This window comes from Carcharhinus amblyrhynchos, chromosome 20 (genome assembly GCF_965287045.1).
Source record: "Carcharhinus amblyrhynchos chromosome 20, sCarAmb.v2.hapA, whole genome shotgun sequence".
NCBI lineage: Eukaryota > Metazoa > Chordata > Chondrichthyes > Carcharhiniformes > Carcharhinidae > Carcharhinus > Carcharhinus amblyrhynchos.
Window position 1 is genome coordinate 14,759,887 of NC_137343.1, and position 23,716 is coordinate 14,783,602.

The 23,716-nt window shown below is 43.7% G+C and overlaps 1 protein-coding gene across 2 annotated transcripts in view; it reads left to right on the forward strand.

Moving 5' to 3' along the window:
- coro1cb (coronin, actin binding protein, 1Cb) overlaps window positions 1-14,689 on the forward strand; it is a 207,604-nt gene extending 192,915 nt beyond the window's left edge. For both annotated transcript variants that reach the window (XM_080208128.1, XM_080208129.1), the window contains exons 8-11: window positions 1,525-1,670; window positions 3,376-3,433; window positions 9,754-9,990; window positions 14,009-14,689. In XM_080208128.1, the coding sequence (XP_080064254.1) occupies window positions 1,525-1,670; window positions 3,376-3,433; window positions 9,754-9,990; window positions 14,009-14,128 (561 nt within the window). In that variant the 3' untranslated portion in view covers window positions 14,129-14,689. The remainder of the gene's footprint in view (window positions 1-1,524; window positions 1,671-3,375; window positions 3,434-9,753; window positions 9,991-14,008) is intronic.
- The last annotated feature ends 9,027 nt before the right edge of the window (window positions 14,690-23,716 follow it).

Genomic DNA, 23,716 nt, shown 5'->3' on the forward strand with positions numbered 1-23,716 from the left:
AGAGCCTGTTTGTGATGTAGTGTTCTATGAGATAGGCTCTCAAATGAAATTGTCTTGTCGGTGATGGTACACAAGGTCAGTAAGTATAGACGGGGGCCAGACAATAAAACCTGCAAAGCCCCCTTGTTCTATGCTGCAGTTGGTAGGTGGAAGATGACAGACTGAGTTTTACAGTACAGTAAAACAGTGTAACTGGTTCTCCTGGGTAGTATGACATGTAACACCCACCTCTCCAGTTGGCTTTGCAAAGTGTGTACGTTCCTTTGTCCGAGTTCCACCGTTCAGAATTTCAAAGGAAAATTGCAGTGCTGTTTGTCCGAAGAGACTCTGGTGTCCAGACCTGGCTTATGAAATGTGGGTGGCCTTTTTATTATTCCCTTTCAATTTTGTCTCTGTGGTGCCTCATCTGAGATAATAAGGCAGAAGGTGCAGTGATACTGCCAAATAGCTCATTGAAGGCCACAGCCAGGCATAGCTTCAATTATTTTAAAAGATCATTGTCCAGTTTTGAAATTTTAGAAAGTGGCTATGAGGACATCACATTTTTTATGTGACTCTTAGCCCTGTTGACTTGGACTGAGAGAGCAGTGTGCAGACCTGTCTTTAGAGAGGCTAATTTCCATCTCTCTTCCTCATTCTTGTTGAACTTCTGTTTTTAGTGTAATTATTCATATTGTTTCTACTACTTTGCTGTAAAAAAAAATCCCCCAACATAGCTTATTCTTATGACGCTCCTTTCCAAATCAAGTGGTTCAGACTCAGATGAGAAATTTGAAAAAAGAAAGATGCTCCTGATATAGCAAAGAGCCAACATGACAGGATGGAGATTGGTTAAAGTGGCCAGTCTGGATTCTGGACATTAAATCTCATTCGCTCCTCGGCCTTTTGGCTAAGATCAGGCATCAGATTGAGCCCAAGATGGGGTGCAGTGCCTTAAATCTTGTCAGCTTGGATCTTGTTTGTCTCTCCTATGGAGACCATGAATTAGATTCAAATGGATTTTGAATTTGGTTTTTGGAACAAACAAGGAATGGATTCAGGTCTGCCTGGTCCTCTCTCGCATTAGCTTTTGTAACTTCAAGGATGGTGTGAACATTTTTTTTAAAAAGTAATTGTTAAAATGTACAATGTATATTCTCTCTCTGTCTCTTTCTCTCTCTCTCTCTGTCTCTCTCTCTCTCTTTCTAAACATAGTTTTGGTTTCTTGTGGACAATTAAAAAAACTGAACCAAATAGTTAAATGGCTGAACATTTAGTACCACATTATATTTATGACCATCAGAACAGCCGGAGCCTTCACTGCTGATGGAATACTTTGAAGTCTAGTATCTGTTATTTTGTAGGCCATTGCTTTTCCCATTATCATTGAACATAACATGGTTGCTGGAGCATAGCAGATTATTGTTTAACACCACACTCTTAAATTTTAGTTTCTCATCAGTTATGATGCCACAGTTTAGGTTACAGTTCTTTCACAGGAGTCTTTATGATGAATGCTTTAACTCTATCTTTTGTTTAAAACAGGGTGACAGCAGTATTCGGTATTTCGAGATCACAGATGAATCACCATATGTCCATTACTTAAACACGTTCGCCAGCAAGGAGCCACAGCGAGGGATGGGATACATGCCAAAAAGGGGCCTTGATGTTACCAGATGTGAGATTGCCAGGTAAGAAGTGCTGTGCTACAGGTACACTGAGGGAGAATATGCATTGGCTAATGCACCTAACCAGCATGTCTTTTGGACTGTGGAAGGAAACTGGAACACCCAGAGGAAACCGACACAGACATGGGGAGAATGTACAAACTCTGCACAGACAGTGACCTAAGCAGGGAATTGAACCCGGGTCCCTAGTGCTGTGAGGAAGCAGTGCTAACCACTGTGCCACCATGCTGTATTGCTGATAAATATTTCTTGTAAGGGAGCAGTTTGGGAATTAGTAAAATTTCTGTGTTACATGCCATTCCTTCCTCAAACAGGAAAGTGAAAAATCTCCCTGATCTTGACCTGCTGTCTTTTAATACTGAGATGTTAATGTTAATTAAAACCAATCTGATGAATCTTTAATCTGGGGTTAGGCCAGGGACTCTCTATTCCCAACTACATCTTGCAAATGTCTGAAACTTAACTCTCCTCAAACATGTTACATGATCCAGTTCATACGCTACCAGAGTTGTAGAAACAAGTCACAGCAAGAATGCTGTACAGCGCCTGACTGGTGATTACTACAGGCATCAAAGATGAAATAAAAACAGAAAATGTTGGAAATATTCAGCAAGTCGAGTGGTATCTGTGGAGAGACAAACAAGAGTTATAGTTTCAGAACAAACCTGCGGAAAAAGCTTGTATGGCGTTTTCCATTGAGTGAAGTTAGATAACACTGTATCAGCACTGTTGGTAACATTCCAGCCTCCAGCTCAGAAGATTGTAAATTCAAATCAATCCACAAACTTGAGCACGAAATCTGGGCTGGCATTACAGTAACTTATTGAGGGGTGAGTACTGAGCTTCCAATCACTTGCCACCTTCTCCTCCATCCCAATTCCTATCTGACCTCTGTTGGTCTTCTACGTTAATCACATGAAGCTCGATATTGGCCATTTACAAGTAAAATGACACAATGATTGCTTAGAAAACTGTTGGTCTGGGATGAGTCAGGAATTCAGGTTTCTGTAAATTGAGAGATTTAGTTTGTGTTATATGCATTCTGTATCCTGTTGGTTTAGTATTATCTGGCTGGGCTCTACCTGTGTAATAGCTTACTATTTGTAATCTAAAGAATAAAGGTTACCTGATCATAAATCCAAGATGCTAAAGGCATATAAACATCTGAAATCAGAGATGAGATTGCAGCTTTGAAATTTCTCCAGGATGACTTGGTGGCACAGTGGTTAACACTGCTGCCTCACAGCGCCAGGGACCTGTGTTCAGTTCCAGCCTTGGGCTACTGCCTATCTGGAGTTTCAACATTTTCCCCATGTGTACATGAGTTTCATCTGGGTGCTCCAGTTTCCTCCTAAAGTCCAAAGTTGTGTAGATTGGGTGGATTAGCCATGTAAATGTGTGGGGTTGTGGGGATAGGGCGGAGGGCAGGGCCTTGGTGGGTTGCTCTTTCGGAAAGTCATTGCAAACTCAGTGGGCCAAATGGCCACTTTCTGCACTGTAGGTACTCTATGGTTCTGCGTAAAGTATTTTTTTGAGTTATTGAGAGAGATCAGCTTTGGGTGGGATTTACAGGCATATCTGTTACATTGATACGACAGTGTTTTACAGTTATGGCTTAGTGGTGTCTTTATACAAATGAATGATTTCCTACATGATCTTTATTCCATGAATATTGAATTAAAACATTTAAAATATTTTCAATTTACAGGTTTTTTAAACTTCATGAAAGGAAATGTGAGCCAATCATCATGACTGTGCCAAGAAAGGTGGGTGAAGTTCTAGCTTGAAAAGCAGAATTTGACTATCTGTGCTTTCATAGACGCAAGAGATTTGGTGTTGGTTTCACTAGTGACTTGAGAGTGAGTGAGTTCTGAGCCCTGCCTATGGCTAGAAAGCAGATAGCGCTCAGAGGCCTGAACGTTGGAACAGGTTAACTATTGTAAAGAGTATGTATGGTAGTGAGAATATTGCAAGTGCCGAGCAGTGATAAAATGGTGGCAAACAGCACCAGCCGAGGTATAATTATCTGCCTTCACAATGTGGGTAGTGTTATTAAGAACGTAAGAAATAGGAGCAGGAATAGGCCATCTAGCCCCTCGAGCCTGCCCCACCATTCAGTAAGATCATGGCTGATCTGAAGTGGCTCAGTTCCACTTTCCCGCTTTCTCCCCATAACCCTTAATCCCCTTGCCTACCAAAAACCTATCTACCCGTGTCTTAAATATATTTAGCGAGGTAGCCTCCACCACTTCAACGGGCAGAGAATTCCAAAGATTCACCACCCTTTGAATGAAGAAGTTCCTCCTCAACTCCGTTCTAAACTGCTCCCCCCCCCCCCCCACTTATCTTGAGGCCGTGCCCTCTAGTCCTGCTGTCCTTTCTGAGCAGGAAGAACCTCTCCATCTCTACCCTATCCATCCCCTTCATCATCTTATACGTCTCAATAAGATCCCCCCTCATCCTTCTAAACTCCGAGTACAAGCCCAGTCTATTCAGCCTCTCTTCATAGTTCAACCCCCTCAACTCCGGTATCAGCCTTGTGAACCTCCTCTGCACTCCCTCCAAGGCCAAAATATCCTTGCGCAAGTGCGGCGACCAAAACTGCACACAGTACTCCAGCTGCGGTCTCACCAGTGCCCTGTACAGTTGCAGCAAGACCTCCCTACTTTTATATTCAATCCCCCTCGCTATGAAGGCCAGCATCCCATTTGCCTTCCTGATCACCTGCTGCACCTGTAGGCTGGGTTTTTGCGACTCATGCACAAGGACCCCCAGGTCCCTCTGCACCGTAGCATGCTGCAGCTTTTCGCCCTTTAAATAGTAATCCCTCCTACTATTATTCCTGCCAAAGTGGATAACCTCACACTTGCCAACATTGTATTCCATCTGCCAGGTCCTCGCCCACTCGCTTAGCCTATCTAGATCCCTCCCTCCGCACAATTTGCTTTTCCACTTATCTTTGTGTCATCAGCAAATTTCAACGCCCTACACTCAGCCCCCTCCTCCAGATCATCTATATAAATGGTAAATAGCTGAGGCCCCAGCACTGATGCCTGGGGCACTCCACTAGTCACCAACCGCCAATCCGAATAGCACCCATTGACAGCTACTCTCTGCCTCCTATTAGACAGCCAATCCTCTATCCACGCTAACACCTTACCCCCAACTCCATTCCCCCAACCTTCTGTAACAACCTTCTGTGCGGCACCTTATCAAATGCCTTCTGAAAATCGAGAAACACCACATTCACCAGTTCCCCTCCGTCCACCGCACTAGTCACATCCTCATAGAATTCCAATAAATTCGTCAGACACAACTTCCCCTTAACGAATCCGTGCTGCGTCTGCTCTATCAAACAATTCTTCTCAAGGTGCCTCACTATTTCTTCTTTGATGACAGATTCAAGCATTTTTCCTACAATAGACGTTAAACTAACCGGCCTATAATTCCCTGCCTTTTGCCTGCTACCCTTTTTAAACAGCAGCGTAACATTAGCCGTTTTCCAATCTTCCAGCACTTACCCGGAATCCAGCGAGGTTTGGAAAATAATCACTAAGGCATCCACTATCACCTCTGCCGTTTCCTTCAGAACCCTGCGATGCATTCCATCCGGTCCTAGGGACTTGTCCACCATCAGTCCTGCTAGTCTATCGAGCACTACCTCTCTAGTGACAGTGATCGCATTGACGCCCTCAACTCCTACCATCCTTCTGTCTTTAATACCCGGCAAACTATTCGTGTCCTCCTCCGTGAAGACTGAGGCAAAAAACTTATTTAAGGCCTCAGCCATTTCCTCATCCCCCACCACTAAATCCCCCCCTCTCATCCTCTAAGGGTCCAACATTCACCCTAGCCAGCCTCCTCTTCTTTATATATTTATAAAAACTCTTACTATCCTTTGTTATGTTTAGTGCTAGTTTAGCTTCATAGTCAATCCTTCCTTTCTTTATCAACTTCTTCGTCGCTCTTTGTTGATTTTTAAACCTCTCCCGATCCTCTACTCGCCCACTACTTTTAGCCACTCTAAACGCATCAGCTTCTAATTTAATACTCTCCTTTATTTCCTTTGTTAACCACGGCTGATTATCCCTCACCTACGATCCTCCTTTACCATCGGAATAAGTTTCTGCTGAGCACCAAGAAAGATCTCCTTAAAGATCCTCCACTGTTCCTCAGCAGTCCTACTGACCAATCTGCGCCCCCAATCTACATTTGCCAATTCCTCTCTCATCCTATTGTACTCCCCTCTGTTCAAACAAAGGACACAGGTCCGGGACCCTACTTTCTCATCCTCCATCTGCATCAAAAACTCAACCATACAATGATCGCTTGTCCCAAGAGGATCCCTCTCAACAAGGTCCCTAATTCTACCTGCCTCATTACATAACACCAGATCTAAGATAGCTCGCTCCCTCATCGGCTCCAGCACATACTGTTCAAGGAAACTATCCCGGCAGCATTCCAAGAACTCTTCCTTAAGCCCACCGCGTCCAACATGGGTCAACCAATCAATATGTAGATTGAAATCACCCATAATTATTGCCGTTCCATTTCAGCACGCATCATTTATTTGCGTGTTTATAGCCCGCCCCACCTCAAGGTCATTATTTGGGGGCCTATAGACCACACCCACCAGCGTCTTCCTCCCCTTGCTGTTCCTTATCTCCACCCACAACGATTCCACGTTCTGCTCTTTGGCGCCTATATCTTCCCTTACTACCGCCCTGATATTATCCTGAATCAGCAGAGCTACCCCCTCCCCCTTTTTCCTCCCGTCTATCCTTCCTAAACACTTGATACCCCTGGACATTCAGCTCCCAGTCCCTGTCACCCTGCAACCACGTCTCTGTAATGGCCACCAGATCATATCCATTTGTGCTGATCTGCGCCACCAGCTCATTCACTTTGTTCCGAATGCTTTGTGCATTCAGACAAAGTGTCTTTATCCCAGTCTTTATCTGGACCCTATTTGAAGGAACGCTACCAACCTTTCTCATGTCCCCTATTCCCTTTATTATTGGGACATCCTTGACCTCTTCCCGTACCTGTACCCTCTCTTTTACTTTAGACACTGTAATTTCACCTACCCTTGCACCCTCCCCCCCTCCCCCAAATTAGTTTAAAGCCCTATCTACAGTCCTAGTTATACAATTCGCCAGGACTCCAGTCCCAGCACGGTTCAGACCAACACCATCCCATCCAAACAGGTCCCACCTGCCCCAATACTGGTGCCAATGCCCCATAAATTCAAAGCCATTCCTCCCAACACCAATCCCTGAGCCACCAATTCATCTCTTTAATCCTATCTACCCTACGCCCATTTGCACGCGGTTCAGGTAGTAATCCAGAGGTAACCGCCTTGTCGGTTCTACTTTTTAATTCCATTCCCAGCTTTTCATACTCCCTCTCCAGATCCTTAGTCCCCAATTTGCCTATGTCGTTGGCACCCACATGTACCACAACGACTGGATTCTCACCCTCCCACTCCAGGTTCCTCTGCAGCCCAGATGAGACATCTTGGACCCGAGCGCCAGGCAGACAACACACCCTTCTGTGTTCTTTATCATTGTGACAAAAGACAGTGTCTATACCCCTAACTACATTATCTCCAATTACCACTACATTCCTCTTTACTTCTTCCTCTTTGTCTTTGTCCTGTGTCTGCATCACTGTACCATGGGCAGTTTGCTTGTCAACCTTACAGCCCTCATTCTTGTCCTCACTGGGAGCAAGAACCTCAAACCTGTTGTGCAGATTGAGAGGCTGAGGCATTTGGGTCCCCTCCCTCCCTCCCTCCCTCCCTCTTGTTCCTGACCCTTAGAGTGAGCCAGTTTAGGGGGTGTGGATGTCTCTTGTACCCCATTATCTATGGTACACTCCCTCCCCCTGATGAGCCTCAGTGTCTGAACCTCAGAGGCCAGCTCATCTACTTTGAGCTGGAGCTCCTCCAGCAACCAACACTTACTGCAGACATGGTCACTAGGAAGGACCTTGGGGTCCACCAGCTCCCACATCATACAGAAACAGCACATCACATGCCCCTCCATCACACTCTCTTAGTAATTACTGAACACAGTTAACAAGTCAAACTCACCTGGCCCTTTGACCCTAAGCCCTTACAGTCCACTCTGCTTCCCTCTCACTCCGCTGCCCGCTGTCTACAGCAGGCCTCCTTTTAAACCTAGCGCGGTTTTTGAAAAAAATCCCTTCCCACAAATCCCCACGGCCCACTTCCTTTGTAGTTTTAAAATCCGAAAACATTACTGAGCCCGCAAAAATGTTTTTTAAAGGTATTGAGGTAAGGGACCCAGGTAAAGGCTAGGAACTTCCTGGGAGGAGGACAACTCAAGGGCAAAGCATCAGCAACTGCATTTATTGGGGGGGGTGGGGGGAGACGTGGTGACTTCAGAGGGGATAAATTTTTTTTAATTGAAATCTAATCTTCCCCACTCCCTGACATGGAAAACAAGAACAGTGCCTCGCCAATGCATCAGGCATGTTCGGTTCCTTTTTCTTAAAAAAAAACAATTTCTTGTTTGCACGTGTCCCTCAAATTAATTTCTTTGCTTTTGTAAAGTTGCATGTAACAGGGCAACTGTCATTTGTGGTGAAGATTTCCTCTGAGTGTAACTCCACATTTCATGGATGAGTTGCTGAATAAATGAACAGACCACACAACTATCTGCAGGGGGTTAGCAGAGAGAAGGAGGTTCTGCAGAAGTACCACTTTAACCAAATAGTTTGTCGTTAAAAGTTGCAGTTTAAAAAATAAGCATGTTGTATCAGATTAGATGTGGAGTTGCTGATGTTGGACTGGGGTAAGCACAGTAAGTAGTCTCAACACCAGGTTAAAGCCCAACAGGTTTATTTGGTAGCACGAGCTTTTGGATCTTTGACCCTAGCCTGTAATTGTCTTTCAATTGTGTCTTTACCTATATATGCCATGTTTTTGAACTAATCTCTACTCACCTGATGAAGGGGTAGCACTCTGAAAGCTCGTGCTACCAAATCATGGCTTTAAATTAAGGGGGGGTAGCTACAGGACGGATGTCAGGGGTAGGTTCTTTACCCAGCGGGTGGTGAGGGATTGGAATGCCCTGCCTGCTGCAGTTGTAAATGCGTCTAGTTTGGGGGCGTTTAAGAGATCTCTGGATAGGTTTATGGACGAAAAGGGATTGGTATAGGCTAGTGGGTCATTGTTTTTGTAACTGGTCGGCGCAACATCGTGGGCCGAAGGGCCTGTTCTGCGCTGTTATGTTCTATGTTCTATGTAAATAAACCTGTTGGACTTTAACCTGCTGTTGTGAGACTACTTAGTGTATCGGATTAGAGTAGAGACAGGTGATCACTATGTCCCATATCACTACACCATCCTGGGAACAGCTGTGATGGGCAGTAACAGTTGACCTTGCAACACTCATCTCCCTAGAATTCATTGGGGGAGGTGGCATGGAGGAGCAGGAAATTCCTGGCATTAGCTATAACCTATATAGTGTTCTCTCTTTCTAATATCATCCAGTCAATCAGAAAGTTGTACGTCATATCCCATGATCCTTGAATATCCTGGCTATAAACTGAAGTATGTTTGTTACTGTTAGTTTCTTATAGACTTGTCATTTGTGGGACATGGGTGTCACTGGCTGGCCAGCATTTATTGCCCATCACTAGTTGCCCAAGGGTATTTGAGAATCAACTACATTGCTATGCCGCTGGAGTCACATGTAGGCCAGACCAGATAAGGATGGCACAGTGGTTAGCACTGCAGCTTCACAGCTGCAGGGACCTGGGTTTGATTTCTGGCTAGGGTCACTGCTTGTGTTGAGTTGGCACATTCTCCTCATGTCTGCGTGGGTTTCCTCCCACAGTCCAAAGATGTGCGGGTTAGGGTGATTGGCCATGCTAAAGATTGCCCCTTAGATTCCAGAGTTGTGTAGGTTAGAGGGATCAGCGGGTAAATATGTACGAATATGCAGGTAGAGCCTGGGTGAGATTGTGGTTAGTGCAGACTTGATTGGCCAGATGGCCGCCTCCTGCACTGTAGGGTTTCTATGATTACTTTGCCTAAAGGGCTTTTTTCCTTTTCTAGTCTGACCTTTATCAAGATGATTTATATCCCGATACACCTGGACCTGAAGCTGCAATAGAAGCAGAACAATGGTTTGAAGGACAAAACCATGACCCTCTCCTCATCTCCCTGAAAGATGGCTACGTACCTGGGAAGCACCGAGAGTTTAAAGTCCAGCGATGCTATTTAGACAAACCAGCGCTGAACAAGAAAAGTGACAGTGGCAGCACTCCCTTGAAGGGACCCAGCCTCAATGCAGTAAGTACATCATGTGGGCTGCTGTTGTATCTACTCCTGTTCTTTTTAAGCTCCAAACATAAAACAAACTGGACCTTCCTGAGTGTTGAAATGCAGCCCTACTGTGATATCTTATTAACTCTGACTTACTTTTAAGATGTCAAGAGCATGGATTTGGTTAATTCGATGAGTATTCCTTCTTGTCTTATCTAACTGCCCTGCCTTCAGGGTTCTGTGGTCGTACATTCCAAAGTCCTTCTGTTTCTCTGCATTTCTCAATATCCTACCATTTAATGTGCATGGCCTTTGCTCATCCTCCCCCAAACTCATTACATCACACTTCTCTGGACCGAATGCCATTTGTTGCTTTTCCGTCCATCTGACTGATCCATTGTTCCCTTTCTCCTTGCCATCGTCTAGATGGCCAACTTTAGTATTTAGTCTTAGTCATGTCTACTACCTTTTAAATCTAAACCATTGCTATGCACCGTGCAAAGCAAGAGGCTGAATATTGGGCACAGCTGGAACAGCCTTGCAGTCACCAAAACATTCACCAGCCCTCATCCTTGTTTCCTGTTGTTGAACTTGGATCTCAAAAGCTTTTAATTTTCTGACCAGTCAACTATGTGCAAAAAACCATTTAGACTATGTCAAATGCTCTCTACTCACTGAATTTTGAGGTGGCAACTATGAGGATCAATTAAGATAGCCAGACACGCCTTTTTAAGAAATCCATGCCAGCTGTCTTTCTAAATAACAATTTACACTATTCCTCAGAATTCTTTCCAATAATTTGCACAACACAGTTTAGGTTGATGGGCTTATAATAGCTTGTCCTATCCCTTCCTCCTCTTTTGAACAGCAGTATCATATTAGCAATCCTTCAGAACCATACCTATAGCGAGAAAGGATTGAAAAAGGATGGTCAGAACCTTCAGTGTTTTCTCCTTCTCTCAGCAGTCTGGAATTTGTTTAACCTGAGCTTGACAATTTATCTAGTGCCAAAAATGCTAAACTTGTTAATATTTCCTTTTTTACTGTTTATCCTGTCCAATATTCCACATCTCCTTACCTACCGTGTCCGCATTGTCGACCCCTCATTTTGTGACGACAGATGCAAGGTGTTCATTACAAACTGTGCCTCCATTTTCGCCTCCACATACAATTTAGGGTCAAATTGGCTCTATCCTTTGCTTAGCTATCATCTTGTTCGTTGTATATTTATAAAACACCTTTGATTTTGCTTGCCAATACTTTTTTTCTTGGAACTATATAAATCCAACTGAATTATGATCACTTGTACCGAAATGCTCTCCCAGTGATACTCCTTCCACCTTCCCAGCCTTAGTTCCTGAAAATAAGTCTCAAACTGCCCTGCCTTCCATTGGACTTGCACACTAACTAAACAAATTCCCCTGAATACATAAAGATTTTACATTGATTCTACCATATTTAATATTAGTTGAAATCCTCTGCAACCTCTATCAGATCTCCCTACGTACCCTCAGAATTACTCATTGACGTCCTTGACCCTGGTATTAGGGAAATAAGATTCCATCCTGGAGTAGCATTTGTGACTGCAAAAATGCTGTCCCCTTATTAATGAATACCCTCTGACTGTTGCCTTTCTGACCTACCTTGTTCGCCAACCTCTGTCTGGTGGGGAGGACTATAATACTTGCAAACAGTCTTACCTTAGCCTGTACCCAGCCCTGGGCCTTCTCTCACTCCTGCTGCCTCAGCTATGTGTCTATGTCTCGCCCCCCCAAATGTAGCAGGAAGATATGATCATTCCTCCCCAGCATTTGATGCAGCACTCTGCTCTTAACTTACTTGGATGCTTTTAAGAAAGTGAAACTGAACATTTGGAGGTTGACTGGATAATGTGAGGAAGGTATTTTTAAAGAAAGGGTGTGATCCTTGGCTTTATTATTAGAGGCATAGCAGATAAAAGAGGTGTGCTAAGTCTTTATCACTGGTTTGGCAGAAGTATTATTCAATTCTGAAAGCTGCACTTGTCCTCAAACAAGCCAAAAACTGGAACTTCAAACTAGCTTCTCTCCAAACCAGATAACTGAAACAGGTGTTCCTAGTTCAAGCAGTGTTTCATTTCACTTTCATGTCCAGCTAGTCCTCGCAAAGCTGCAGGTTTCTGTTCTGATAATATCTTGCCCTCTACACCATAAACCAACAATTGGGAAACTCCCAAAGTTTGGGCCCAAACCACAGAGGCTGGTTACTTCTACCGAACACCTTCCCTGCAATCTACTGCTGCATTATTTAAGTTCAAAAATACTGCTTGCTGTAAGTTGTGAATAAACACTGAGAAAATTGATGTTTCTCCGAATGTACTTCACATAATGAGCTACCTTGTGGCGGTTAGAAAACTGGCAACCATTTTTGCACACAGCAAGATTCCACCAAGAGCATTGAGATAAATTAATGTTTGGCTTTAACCTGTTGACTGGGTGGCTCGTTTCCCGGAGTGGAGTCTTAAACACACTAATGCAGTGGTGACCCCATTCAATCACTTTGGAAAAATGTGAAGCTTGTCCCCATTAAAGTAGAATTACGAATGTGAAGTGGAACAGTTGATGCAAGGCTATCACAGGGTTGCGACTGACCCAAGTCCTTGGGTGAAGGAAAGTGGAAGGTAATTAAAATGACTGAATTTTTAGATGAAGATTACAGCACTGGTCAGAAATAAAAATACATTTCTATAGTGCCTTTCTCATCCTCCAGAATGCTGAACTCAGCTTCACAATTGGTGATTTACTTTGAAGGTAATCAGTAGTTGTTGTTTAGACCAATGCGGCTGTCAATCTGCACCCACATAAAGCGGTCAGATTAAATACTCTGATGGTCTGATTTGCTGGTGTTGACTGAGGGACCATCATTTGCCAAGACACAGGGACGACCCCCCCCCCACTCCCCGCTTCTGATGGTGCATTGGGACGATCTCATAACCATCTGAACAGACAAGTCTTCACTTCAACATATTTTCTCAATTATCTTTGTATATAAAACACACACACTGTTCACCGATCATTAGTGTGTATAGTAAAAAGCTGAGATCCCAATTACAGATCCCAGGAGGATAGCGCTTGTTACATCCTGACAACTACCCAAGTTTCCCCTCTGTTACTTCTCAATGCATTTCTAGCCTACGTATAAAGGATACCCTTTTAATTTTGCTAATCTCTTGCTTTGAACCTTATCAGCGCCTTCTGAAAAGTCCTTATAAACCCGATCTAGAAGTGTACACTTATCCATCATTTTGCCTAAAAATGCAACTAGATTAGTCCTATATGACCTACTCTTCTGACTGTCTTCAAACAGCTAATGTTTTTCCAAGCACTCAATCTCTTTCTTTATCAGATTCCATCAACAATCCTATGGACAAGTCTATAATACCTGGTTTCTCCCTCCCCTTTTGAACAATGAAATGATATTTGAAATTTTGGGATCCAAAGGTACAATTCCTAAATCAACAAAGCTTGGAAAATAGAATAACGTATTTACATTTTCTGAGTTATTTATCATAATCTCCTATGAAGAAAACTAAAAGGTGCTGGCGATTTGCCCATCTTAAATGCTACTATTTGCTTCATTACATTTTGTAACTTAAATTCAGCAAGTTCAAGTTCTGCCCTTTTGATGTTTTCTTAGGTTCTCTTGCTGCTTGCCTACATCTGCCACTGAATACCAATGCAAAGTACTCCTGTGATACGTTAATTCTTTTCTGTTGGTGCCTGGCCAGTCTCCACCTTAAATGGTGGAGACATTTCCATTCAGATTTCTCCACATTTATTAAAGCTTTTGCCGTCGGCTTTGATATCCATTGTAACTTATTTTCATGTTCCATTATTTGCCCTCATTTTTTTTTACCTTCACCAAATATACGCTCTGGTCCACTGCCACCTGTCTCCAGAACTGTAGTAACCCAGGCACGTGGAGAGAAATTGTCTGTGTCTACATTCAGCAAATTCCAACCCTACTGAAAAATTGAGGATAAATACTTGTTTGTCTTTTTTTTTAGAATTCTGAATCCAAGTTGGATGAGTTGTTGCAAGAGATTAAAACTCTGAAGGCCACCATCGCCAGTCAAGATGAGCGCATTGCCAACCTCGAGAATCAGATGGCCAAGATTGCTATCTGAAGCCTGTAATATGCTTAATTGTGGGGGTACAGTTATCTGGTGTGGATTATCTGGAATCCTCCAGTCACCAAAACGCTGACCCTCGCTACCCTGCCATTGGTGGAAGCACCCTTCAGCATTCCAGTATCAAATTGCCCTCTTCTATCTCCTTTCTCACCGGACTAACTTTGTTACAATTTGGAAATACAGTACACTTTTTTTTGAAAAAAAATAGAATTTATTTTCAGGATTTTTAACAAAGAGGTGACAATTGTCTCTCTCATCCTCCACACTTTCCCACCTTGAAAAATATAAGTATTAAATTTTTTATTCTTAACTCCAAGTCCTATGCATATATAAAGGTGTGCTCTACTCTAATGCTAGAGTGATTTCCAGGTTATACGGGCTTGTCTGTCTCTTGTCTGTCAGGTACCTGTTTTTAAAGTGACTACACATTCCATGTACAAGTGCACCAGCACCATTGAAGAACACTTAATGGGTTCAGCTCTTATAGAGCAAATAATGGTGATCTGTCATTAAATATACTTCCAGTTAAAAGATAAAACATTGATTATAAAATTACTCTGGTGTTTTGTGATTTTTATTTTAACTTTTCAAAAAAGAAGAGGAACTCTTTAGTAAACACTTGCATTTGGTTTTGTTTATTCCACCTATTTCTCTCACCCCCAGGTACAGACTCCCTTAAACCAACATTTTGCCCACGCGGAGGCTCTTTGTGCTTGCCTAGTGAATTAGTGTCAGGAAACTATTTGACAAACACTGGAAGGCATCAAAACTGAGCCTAAAACTGTCCTTGTGTCAGAAAGAGGAAAATCAGCCATGATTCCTGCTTGCAGTTCTGGGAAATGCTTGTGAGAACTTGAAACATGGATGCTATAATCAGTCATTGTGCTCAGCAACTTATGTGGCTGTGGACACTAACTCAACACTTGTCCCCTTTAGTCAGTGGCTCAATAACACACTGACTATCAGAGATCCATCCAGTTTATTACTTTTAAAAGCTTCTGTGAACCATACAGCCTTGTGGAGGCAAAGTCCCAGTTTCACAGTGAGGATACCATCTGTTTTGTTGTATGGCACAACCACCATGCTAAATGGGATAGATTTCTAACAGATCTAGCAACTCAAAATGAGGCATCCATAAGGTGCTGTGGGCCATCAACAGCAGCAAAATTGTATGCAACCACAATCTGTAACCTCCTGGCTTAGCACAGTCCCCGCTCTACTGTTACCCTAAGCCAGGGAATCAGCTCTGGTAAAATGGAGAGCACAGGAAGGCATGCCAGAAGCAGCACCAGGCATACTAGAAAATGACATGCGTCAGCCTGGTGAAGCTACACTGGACTACTTGCATGCCAGACAGCATAAACTGCATGTAACAAACCAAGAAAGTGATCCAGCAACCAACGATTCAGTTCTCAGCTCTGCAGCCCTGCCACAGCCAGTTGTGAATGGTGGTGGGCAATTAAACTACTAACTGAAGGAGGAGGCTCCACAAATATCCCCATCCTCAATGATTAGGGAGCTGAGCACAACAGTGCAAAAGATGTATTTGCAGCCGTCTGCAGGATAAGAACATAAGAAATAGGAGCAGGAGTAGGCCATCTAGCCCCTCGAGCCTGCCCCGCCATTCAATAAGATCATGGCTGATCTGTCGTGGCTCAGTTCCACATTCCCGCCCTCTCCCCATAACCCTTCATCCCCTCTCTTATCAAAAACCCATCAACCCGCGTCTTAAAAATATTGAGCGAGGTAGCCTCCACCACTTCAACGGGCAGAGAATTCCAGAGATTCACCACCCTTTGAGTGAAGAAGTTCTTCCTCAACTCTGTTCTAAACCGCCCCCCCTTTATCCTGAGGCATCCTTTCTGGCTGTATCACAGCTTGGTATGATCCTATAATCTATCTTTGTGTGCTTGGCAACTATGTAGCTGTGGACAATACCCAACATTGAGTCACTCCTGTTGTCCCCTTTAGTCAGTGGCTCAATAACACACATCATCAGAGATCAATCTAGTTTATTATTTTTAAAAGCTTCTGTAAACTATAATCCATCTCAGCCTTCTCCTGAGGGCCCAGCATCACAGATGCCAATTCAGTTCACTCTGCGTGATATCAAGAAATGGGTGAAGACGCTGGATACTACAAGACCAAGGCTCTGACAACATTCAGCAGTCCTTGCTCAGTAGTAATTTGCTCACTGGTATTAAAGCAAAATACTGTGGATGCTGGAATCTGAAACAAAAACAGAAAATGCTGGCAAATCTCAGCAGGTCTGACAGCATCTGTGGAGGGAGAATAGAGCCTGACTCTCAATGTTGGCTCTGTCTCTGTCCACAGATACTGTCTGACCTGCTGAGATTCACCAGCATTTTCTATATCTGCTTACTGACGCTCACTTTGGGTTTCACCAGGTCTATTCAGTGTCTGAACTTGGTGTAGCTTCTTTTGTCCAAACCTGAGGACAAAATGAGGTGCGAGTGACTGTTCTTGACTTCAAGGTCGCATTTGACCAAGTGTGGCATTAAAAAGCCCTAGCAAAACTGGAGACAGTGAGAGTGAGGAAAACTCACCACTGGTTGGAATTATACGACAGATCAGTGACTATCACTGATTGCTGTGCAGACACATGGATTTGGGCCGGTGTCTGTGGGAGTTTGCGCATTCTCCCCGTGCTTGCGTGGGTTTTCTCCGGGTGCTGCGGTTTCCTCCCACACCCCAAAGATGTGCTATTAGGCTGATTGGCAGTAATAAATTGTCCCTAAATTAGTTTCCCTCAATGTGGATGGCCATAAAACATTAGATAAGGGTCATGGGTGGAGGGGGGACTGGTGGTGTTAACATGGCAGCGTGGGCTCGTTGGTCCGAAGGGCCTGTTTTTGTTCTTTGTTCTTTGTATACCTAGCACAAAAGAAGATGATTGCTGTTGTTGATCAATCATCCCAGTCCTGGGAGGTCCTCAGTAATGTTCGAGGCCCAACCATCTTCAAACATTTCATTAATGATCTTCTCACCATTGTAAAGTCAGAAATGGAAATGTTCACTGATTGCACCATGTTCAGTAACTTGACTCCTTAGATACTGAAGCAGTGTCCATATGTAGCAGGACTTTGACAACATTCAGGCTTGGGCTGATAAGTGGCAAGTTACATTTGTGCCAGAGAACTGTCAGACAATGACCATCTCCAACAAGAGTGAATCCAACCATTTCCTCATGACATTTAATGCCTGGATGAATAGGAACATAAGAACATAAGAAATAGGAGCAGGAGTAAGCCATCTAGCCCCTCAAGCCTGCCCCGCCATTCAATAAGATCATGGCTGATCTGTCGTGGCTCAGTTCCACATTCCCGCCCTCTCCCCATAACCCTTAATCCCCTCTCATCAAAAACCCATCAACCCGCGTCTTAAAAATATTTAGCAAGGCAGCCTCCACCACTTCAACGGGCAGAGATTCACCACCCTTTGAGTGAAGAAGTTCCTCCTCAACTCCGTTCTAAACCGCCCCCCCCTTTATCTTGAGGCTGTGCCCTCTAGTCCTACTGTCCTTTCTGAGCGGGAAGAGCCTCTCCACCTCTATCCTACCCATCCCATTCATCATCTTATATGTCTCAGTGAGATCTCCCCTCATTCTTCTAACTCTAACGAGTACAAGCCTAGTTTATTCAGCCTCTCCTCATAGTTCAACTCCGGTATCAGCCTAGTAAACCTCCTCTGCACTCCCTCCAAGGCCAAAATATCCTTGTGTAAGTGTGGCGACCAAAACTGCACACAGTACTCCAGCTGCGGCCTCACCAGTGCCCTGTACAGCTGCAGCAAGACCTCCCTGCTTTTATATTCCATCCCCCTCGCTATGAAGGCCAGCATCCCATTCGCCTTCCTGACCACCTGCTGCACCTGTAGGGTGGGTTTTTGTGACTCATGCACAAGGACCCCGAGGTCCCTCTGCACCGTCGCATGCTGCAGTTTTTCGCCATGTAGGTAATAGTCCTTCCTACCATTATTCCTACCAAAATGGACAACCTCACATTTGCCAACATTAAATTCCATTTGCCAGTTCCTGCCCATTTGCCCAGCCTATCTAGATCCTTCTGCAGACTCTCCACACCCTCCGCACAATTTGCCGTTCCACCAATCTTGGTGTCATCAGCAAATTTCGACACCATACATTCGGTTCCCTCTTCCAGATCATCTATATAAATGGTAAATAGCTGAGGCCCCAGCACCAACCCCTGGGACACTCCACTAGTCACCAACCGCCAATCCAAATAGCACCCATTGACCCCCACTCTCTGCCTCCTATTTGACAGCCAATCCTCTATCCACGCTAACACCCTACCCCCAACTCCATACCCCCTGACCTTCTGTAATAACCTCTTGTGAGGCACTTTGTCAAACGCCTTCTGAAAATCAAGAAACACCACATCCACCGGCTTTCCTCTATCCACCGCCCTAGACACGTCCTCATAGAACTCCAATAAATTCGTCAGACACGACTTCCCCTTAACGAAACCGTGCTGCGTCTGCTCTATCAAACAATTCTCCGCAAGATGCCTCGCTATTTTCTCCTTGATCACGGATTCTAACATTTTACCTACAACAGATGTTAAACTAACCGGCCTATAATTCCCTGCCTTTTGCCTGCCACCCTTCTTAAACAACGGCGTAACATTAGCCATTTTCCAATCTTCCGGCACTTCCCCGGAATCCAGCGACGTTTGGAAAATAATCACCAAGGCATCCACTATCACCGCCGCCATTTCTTTCAGAACCCTCGGATGCATTCCATCCGGTCCTGGGGACTTGTCCACAATCAGTCCCTCCAGTCTGTCGAGCACTGCCTCTCTAGTAACGATAATGTCATTCAGGCCCTCCACTCCTACCATCTTTCCATCGCTAACACCCGGCAAATTATTCACGTCTTCCTCCGTGAAGACCGAAACAAAAAAGTTATTCAAGGCCTCAGCCATTTTCCCATCCCCTACCACTAAGTCCCCCCTCTCATCCTCTAAGGGTCCAACGTTCACCCTAGCCAGCCTCTTCCTTTTTATATATTTATAAAAACTCTTACTATCCTTTTTTATATTAAGCGCTCGCCCAGCTTCATAGTTTCTCCTACCCTTCTTTATCAACTTCTTTGTCATTCTTTGTTGACATTTAAACCTCTCCCAATCCTCTTCTCGCCCATTACTCTTAGCTACTCTAAACGCATCCACTTTTAATTTACTTTACCTCTTTTGTTATCCATGGCTGATTATCTCTCCTCCTACGATCCTTTTTAACCATCGGAATAAATTTCTGCTGAACACCAAGAAAGATCTCCTTAAAGATCCTCCACTGTTCCTCAACAGATCCACCTTCCAACGCACTCCCCCAATCAACATTCGCCAATTCCTCTCTCATCCTACCGTACTCCCCTCTGTTCAAACAAAGGACACATGTCCGGGAACCCACTTTCTCCTCCTCCATCTGCATCAGAAACTCCACCATACAATGGAATGCAGTTCCAATAACATTCGAAGCTCGACACCATCCAGGACAAAGCAGCTGACTTGATTGGTACCCAATCCACCACCTGTAATTTGTGCCACCATTGTTGAACAGTGGCAGCAATGTGTACAATCTATGAGATACACTGCAGCAATTCACCAAGGCTCATTCAACAGCACCTTCCAGGTAGCAACCTCTATCAACAAAAAGGACAAGGGCATCCAGTACATGGGAATGCTGTCACCTGCAAGATCCCCTGTAAGCCACCCAATCTCCTGACTTGGAGCTAAATCCTTCACCGCTGCAGGGTCAAAGTCCTGCTACTCCCTAATAGCACTGTGGGTGTACCTACACTACGTGGACTGCTGTGGCTCAAGAAGGTAGTTCACAACCACTACTTCAGGGTGAATTATGGATGGCAGTGAATGCTGGCCTAGCCAGTGATGCCTACATCCCATGAAAAATTCTTCAAGACTGCTAGTAGAAATAATCTCTCCGTTCCTCATGTTAACAAATCGCATTTTAACCTTGTGCATCAACGTTAAATGGGACGGTTGTGAATTTGACATTCATCTCGTGGAATATGTTTATTTAGAAAGCTCTTTGCCTGCAAATAAATATTTAGTTTATAACATATCAATTGCAGGGTATTTAACTCCAAGGTGCTTATTTAAATAGTGCATCTTGTCAGCCACAGTTCCAATATTTTGTGCCTTTCTGTCCTAAGATGTTTCATGGGAATGGACAATAAGATATGAGGGGATTGGCCAGTGATGTATTCCACAGCTAGATTTTGGGAACATTTGAGTGAGCTAACTGGTCAGGCAGAAGGGATGAAGGAGAAATTACAAATCTAATCCAAAGGTAGGGTGAGGAAACTAGATCAATTTCTGAATCATGAAGATGGGGACTGAGGATGTTGCAGAATTTGGGTGGAGCAAGGCCATGAAGGGATTTGGAAAATGAGAATTATGGAGTAAACTTATCTGGGACAAAAGCCACCACGATTCTTGAGGATAGGGAATGGTAGGTGAGCGTGATAGAAGGATTGAATGTGGGTGGTGAAGATCTTTGTTGATTGTAGTTTGGGAGATAGTAAGAATTTCAGTGTAATTAGCATCCAAGCTCAAAAAGCTTTGAGGTGACACCGAGGCAAGAAAAAGTGGCAAGAATGTTATGCAGGCGGAAATGAGCGCTCTTGATGATGGATATAATGTAATGTTTGAAGGTCAACTCAGGCCGGCAGTCATATCCAACTTGGAATATGGGTACAATTTAGTCAGTTTCTACACAAGCGCAAAAGTTAAAAGTTTTGCCAATGTCATGTTAGGAAAACTGATCATTCATTTGTATCGCAGAGTGGAGTTAAGTAGGTCGGGAGAGGTACAGCTGGGGACACTCACGTAAGTGATTTCATGCTTATGTGGGTAATAAGTGTTAGCATACAGATGAAAATTAGGAGGGGATCAAAGAAGGAACGCTACCAATCTGGAGGTGATTGCAGAAGGGAAAGACATTCCAGTGTATATGCTGGCTACTATGGAGTAAAGGGTTAACATCAAGAACATACATGATGTTGACGAAGTCAGATCACATTATTGAGCAGAATGACTGATCTGGAGAGAGAAGCTCTAACCTCGTGTCATGGTCCAGGTGTATAAATACCTCTGAGTAAAGAGTAATGGTTTTTTTAGAAGCTCCAAACTTGAGCAGCATATTTTGGGAGAATAGACATTTCCCAAAAGAAGAACTCATCCGGATCTCATATGTATAATAAAACATGGTGGCGGTGTTTGAGAGAACCAACAAGCCTTGAAAAGGAAGTACAGAGCTGGCAAGAAAGAGATCCATGAAGTAAGGACAAAGAAAACATTAAGATTCACCAACCTGTCAAGAGCAGCAGATATAAGCCGAGACACAGAGCCAGGGACTGGACGACGGTGAGCACAGAAGCACAAACAATGCCAGAGCTTAACAGAAGCAAAGAACCCACACTATCACCCCCAGAATCACTTCAAAGTGCAGAAAATAGGCCCACAGCTAGGATAACTGAAGAAAGAAGTTCATAAAGTACGGAACTGCTTTGTGGTCAGCAGACTATACTATGCAGTAGGCTCTGTGACTGATGATGTGATAGTAAGGTGGATAAGATTTCAACTTCTTATGAAGAAATCCTGCAAGCTTTCAGCACTACTCACAATTTGATAACAGAAAAATCTAAGTCAGCAAAGCCAGGTGAAAGCATAAAGGCCGTTGATGACCAAATCGATAGGTTGGCAGGGAACTGCGGTTATGGAATCTTAAAGGATGAGCTGATATGTGACAGAATTATAGCTGGGGTTCTAGCTGAAGCATTATCAGAACTCTTCCGAGACAAAAGGGTTTAACACTAATGAAAACAGTGCAGATTGTGAGGCAAACAGAATCTGGTAGTTTGAGTAGAAGAAGGTCGCATGGAGGCAGTGAAAGGCAAACAAAAGTGTGCCAGCTGCCAATTTAAAATGTCTGGAACCAGCACAAATTCAAGGAATGTCCAATGTGGTGTGGGTCAAATTACCACAGCTGTGGGAAATAGTCGCAAAAACTGACAACCTGTGAAAACAGGGAGAAAATTTAAAACTGGGCTGCATACAGGAAGTAAAAGAATCGAGCAGAGGAACTAACCCTCCTGGAGGATGTAAATAATACCGAAAGCAAGTCTTGGAGTATTAAACCCAAAATTAATGGGCACCGGATGGAGATCGGGACAGGGAGTTTCTGATTTTTCATGTGAAGTCAAATGGCGCAAACAGATTATGTTGCAACCCCTAATCAAATGACAAGGTCCCCAAGGTTCAACTTTACAAGTGAAAGGCAAAGCTGGAATATAAAACCAGGGAGTCCTCTAACCACTGTCATTCAAAATCAAGTGTACTCTTTACTGAGCAGGAAGGCATATTCCTTATGGTATGTATAAAGCACACTGTGATCCCTGTTTTAGTCTTTGTTTTAATAATCTTCAAAATCTTACAGGTTTCTGTACTTCCTTCTACACACACCTAAACTTGAAAAGGTATAAAGTGGCTGATATGAACTATAGCAGTACGTGTCAAAATTAATTTCGAAAGTTGTTCACAGGATTAGGGAAGTTAAAGACCAATAACCATATTACCCACAACTGGGTGTCTAAACCAATTTGCCTCTTTACACTGAGAAGCATCCCTCCCTCACACATTTATAAAGCCAAGCGTGACATTTAAAAGATCCAGCTGTAAGGAGTAATGCACCGCTCATGACATTGCAATGGTTACAATCCTAAAGTCAATTATCTCTACAAGAAACTGCGTGGATTTCATTCATCTAACAAATCATGGAGAGGGTGACCCACCCAATCACTTCAGTGGATCAGTGCCTTGCCAAACTAGCCAACAGTACTTTATTTACAACTTAATGCAAGGTAAGTCCATTCAAAAGTCTGTTGGCAACATGGAAGAAGCTGTTCTGAAGTCAGTTGGTACGTAACCTCAGATTTTTGTATCTTTTTCCTGAAGGAAGAAGGTGGAAGAGAGAATGTCCAGGATGTGTGGACTGTATAAACTCACCAAGGCTCCTTAGACAGCATCTTCTAAACCCACGGCTGCTACCTTCTAGAAGAACAAGGGTAGCAGATGCATGGGAACACCACCACCTGGAGGTTCCCCTCCAAGCCACACACCATCCTGAATTGGAAGTACATTGCTGTTCCATCAGTGTTGCTGGGTCAAATTCCTGGAACTCCCTAACAGTAGTGTGGGTGTACCTACACCACACGTAGTTTAGTTCAATGAGCCACTTTGGTAGGAGGGACAGATGTGCAGATTACTTAAACGGTAAAATGTTAAAGTGTAAATGTTCAAAAGAACTTTGTAAATAGTCACTGAAGGCTAACATGCAGGTGCACAGACAATTAGGAGGGCTAATGGTTCTTTGGCCTTTATTGTGAGAGGGTTTGAGTAGTGAAATCTTGCTTCAATTGTAAATAAATTTGGTTAGGCCACACCTGACATGGGTGTGTGCAGTTTTAGTCCTTTTACCTGAGGAAGGATATCATTGCCATGGATGGAATGTAATGCAAGATCT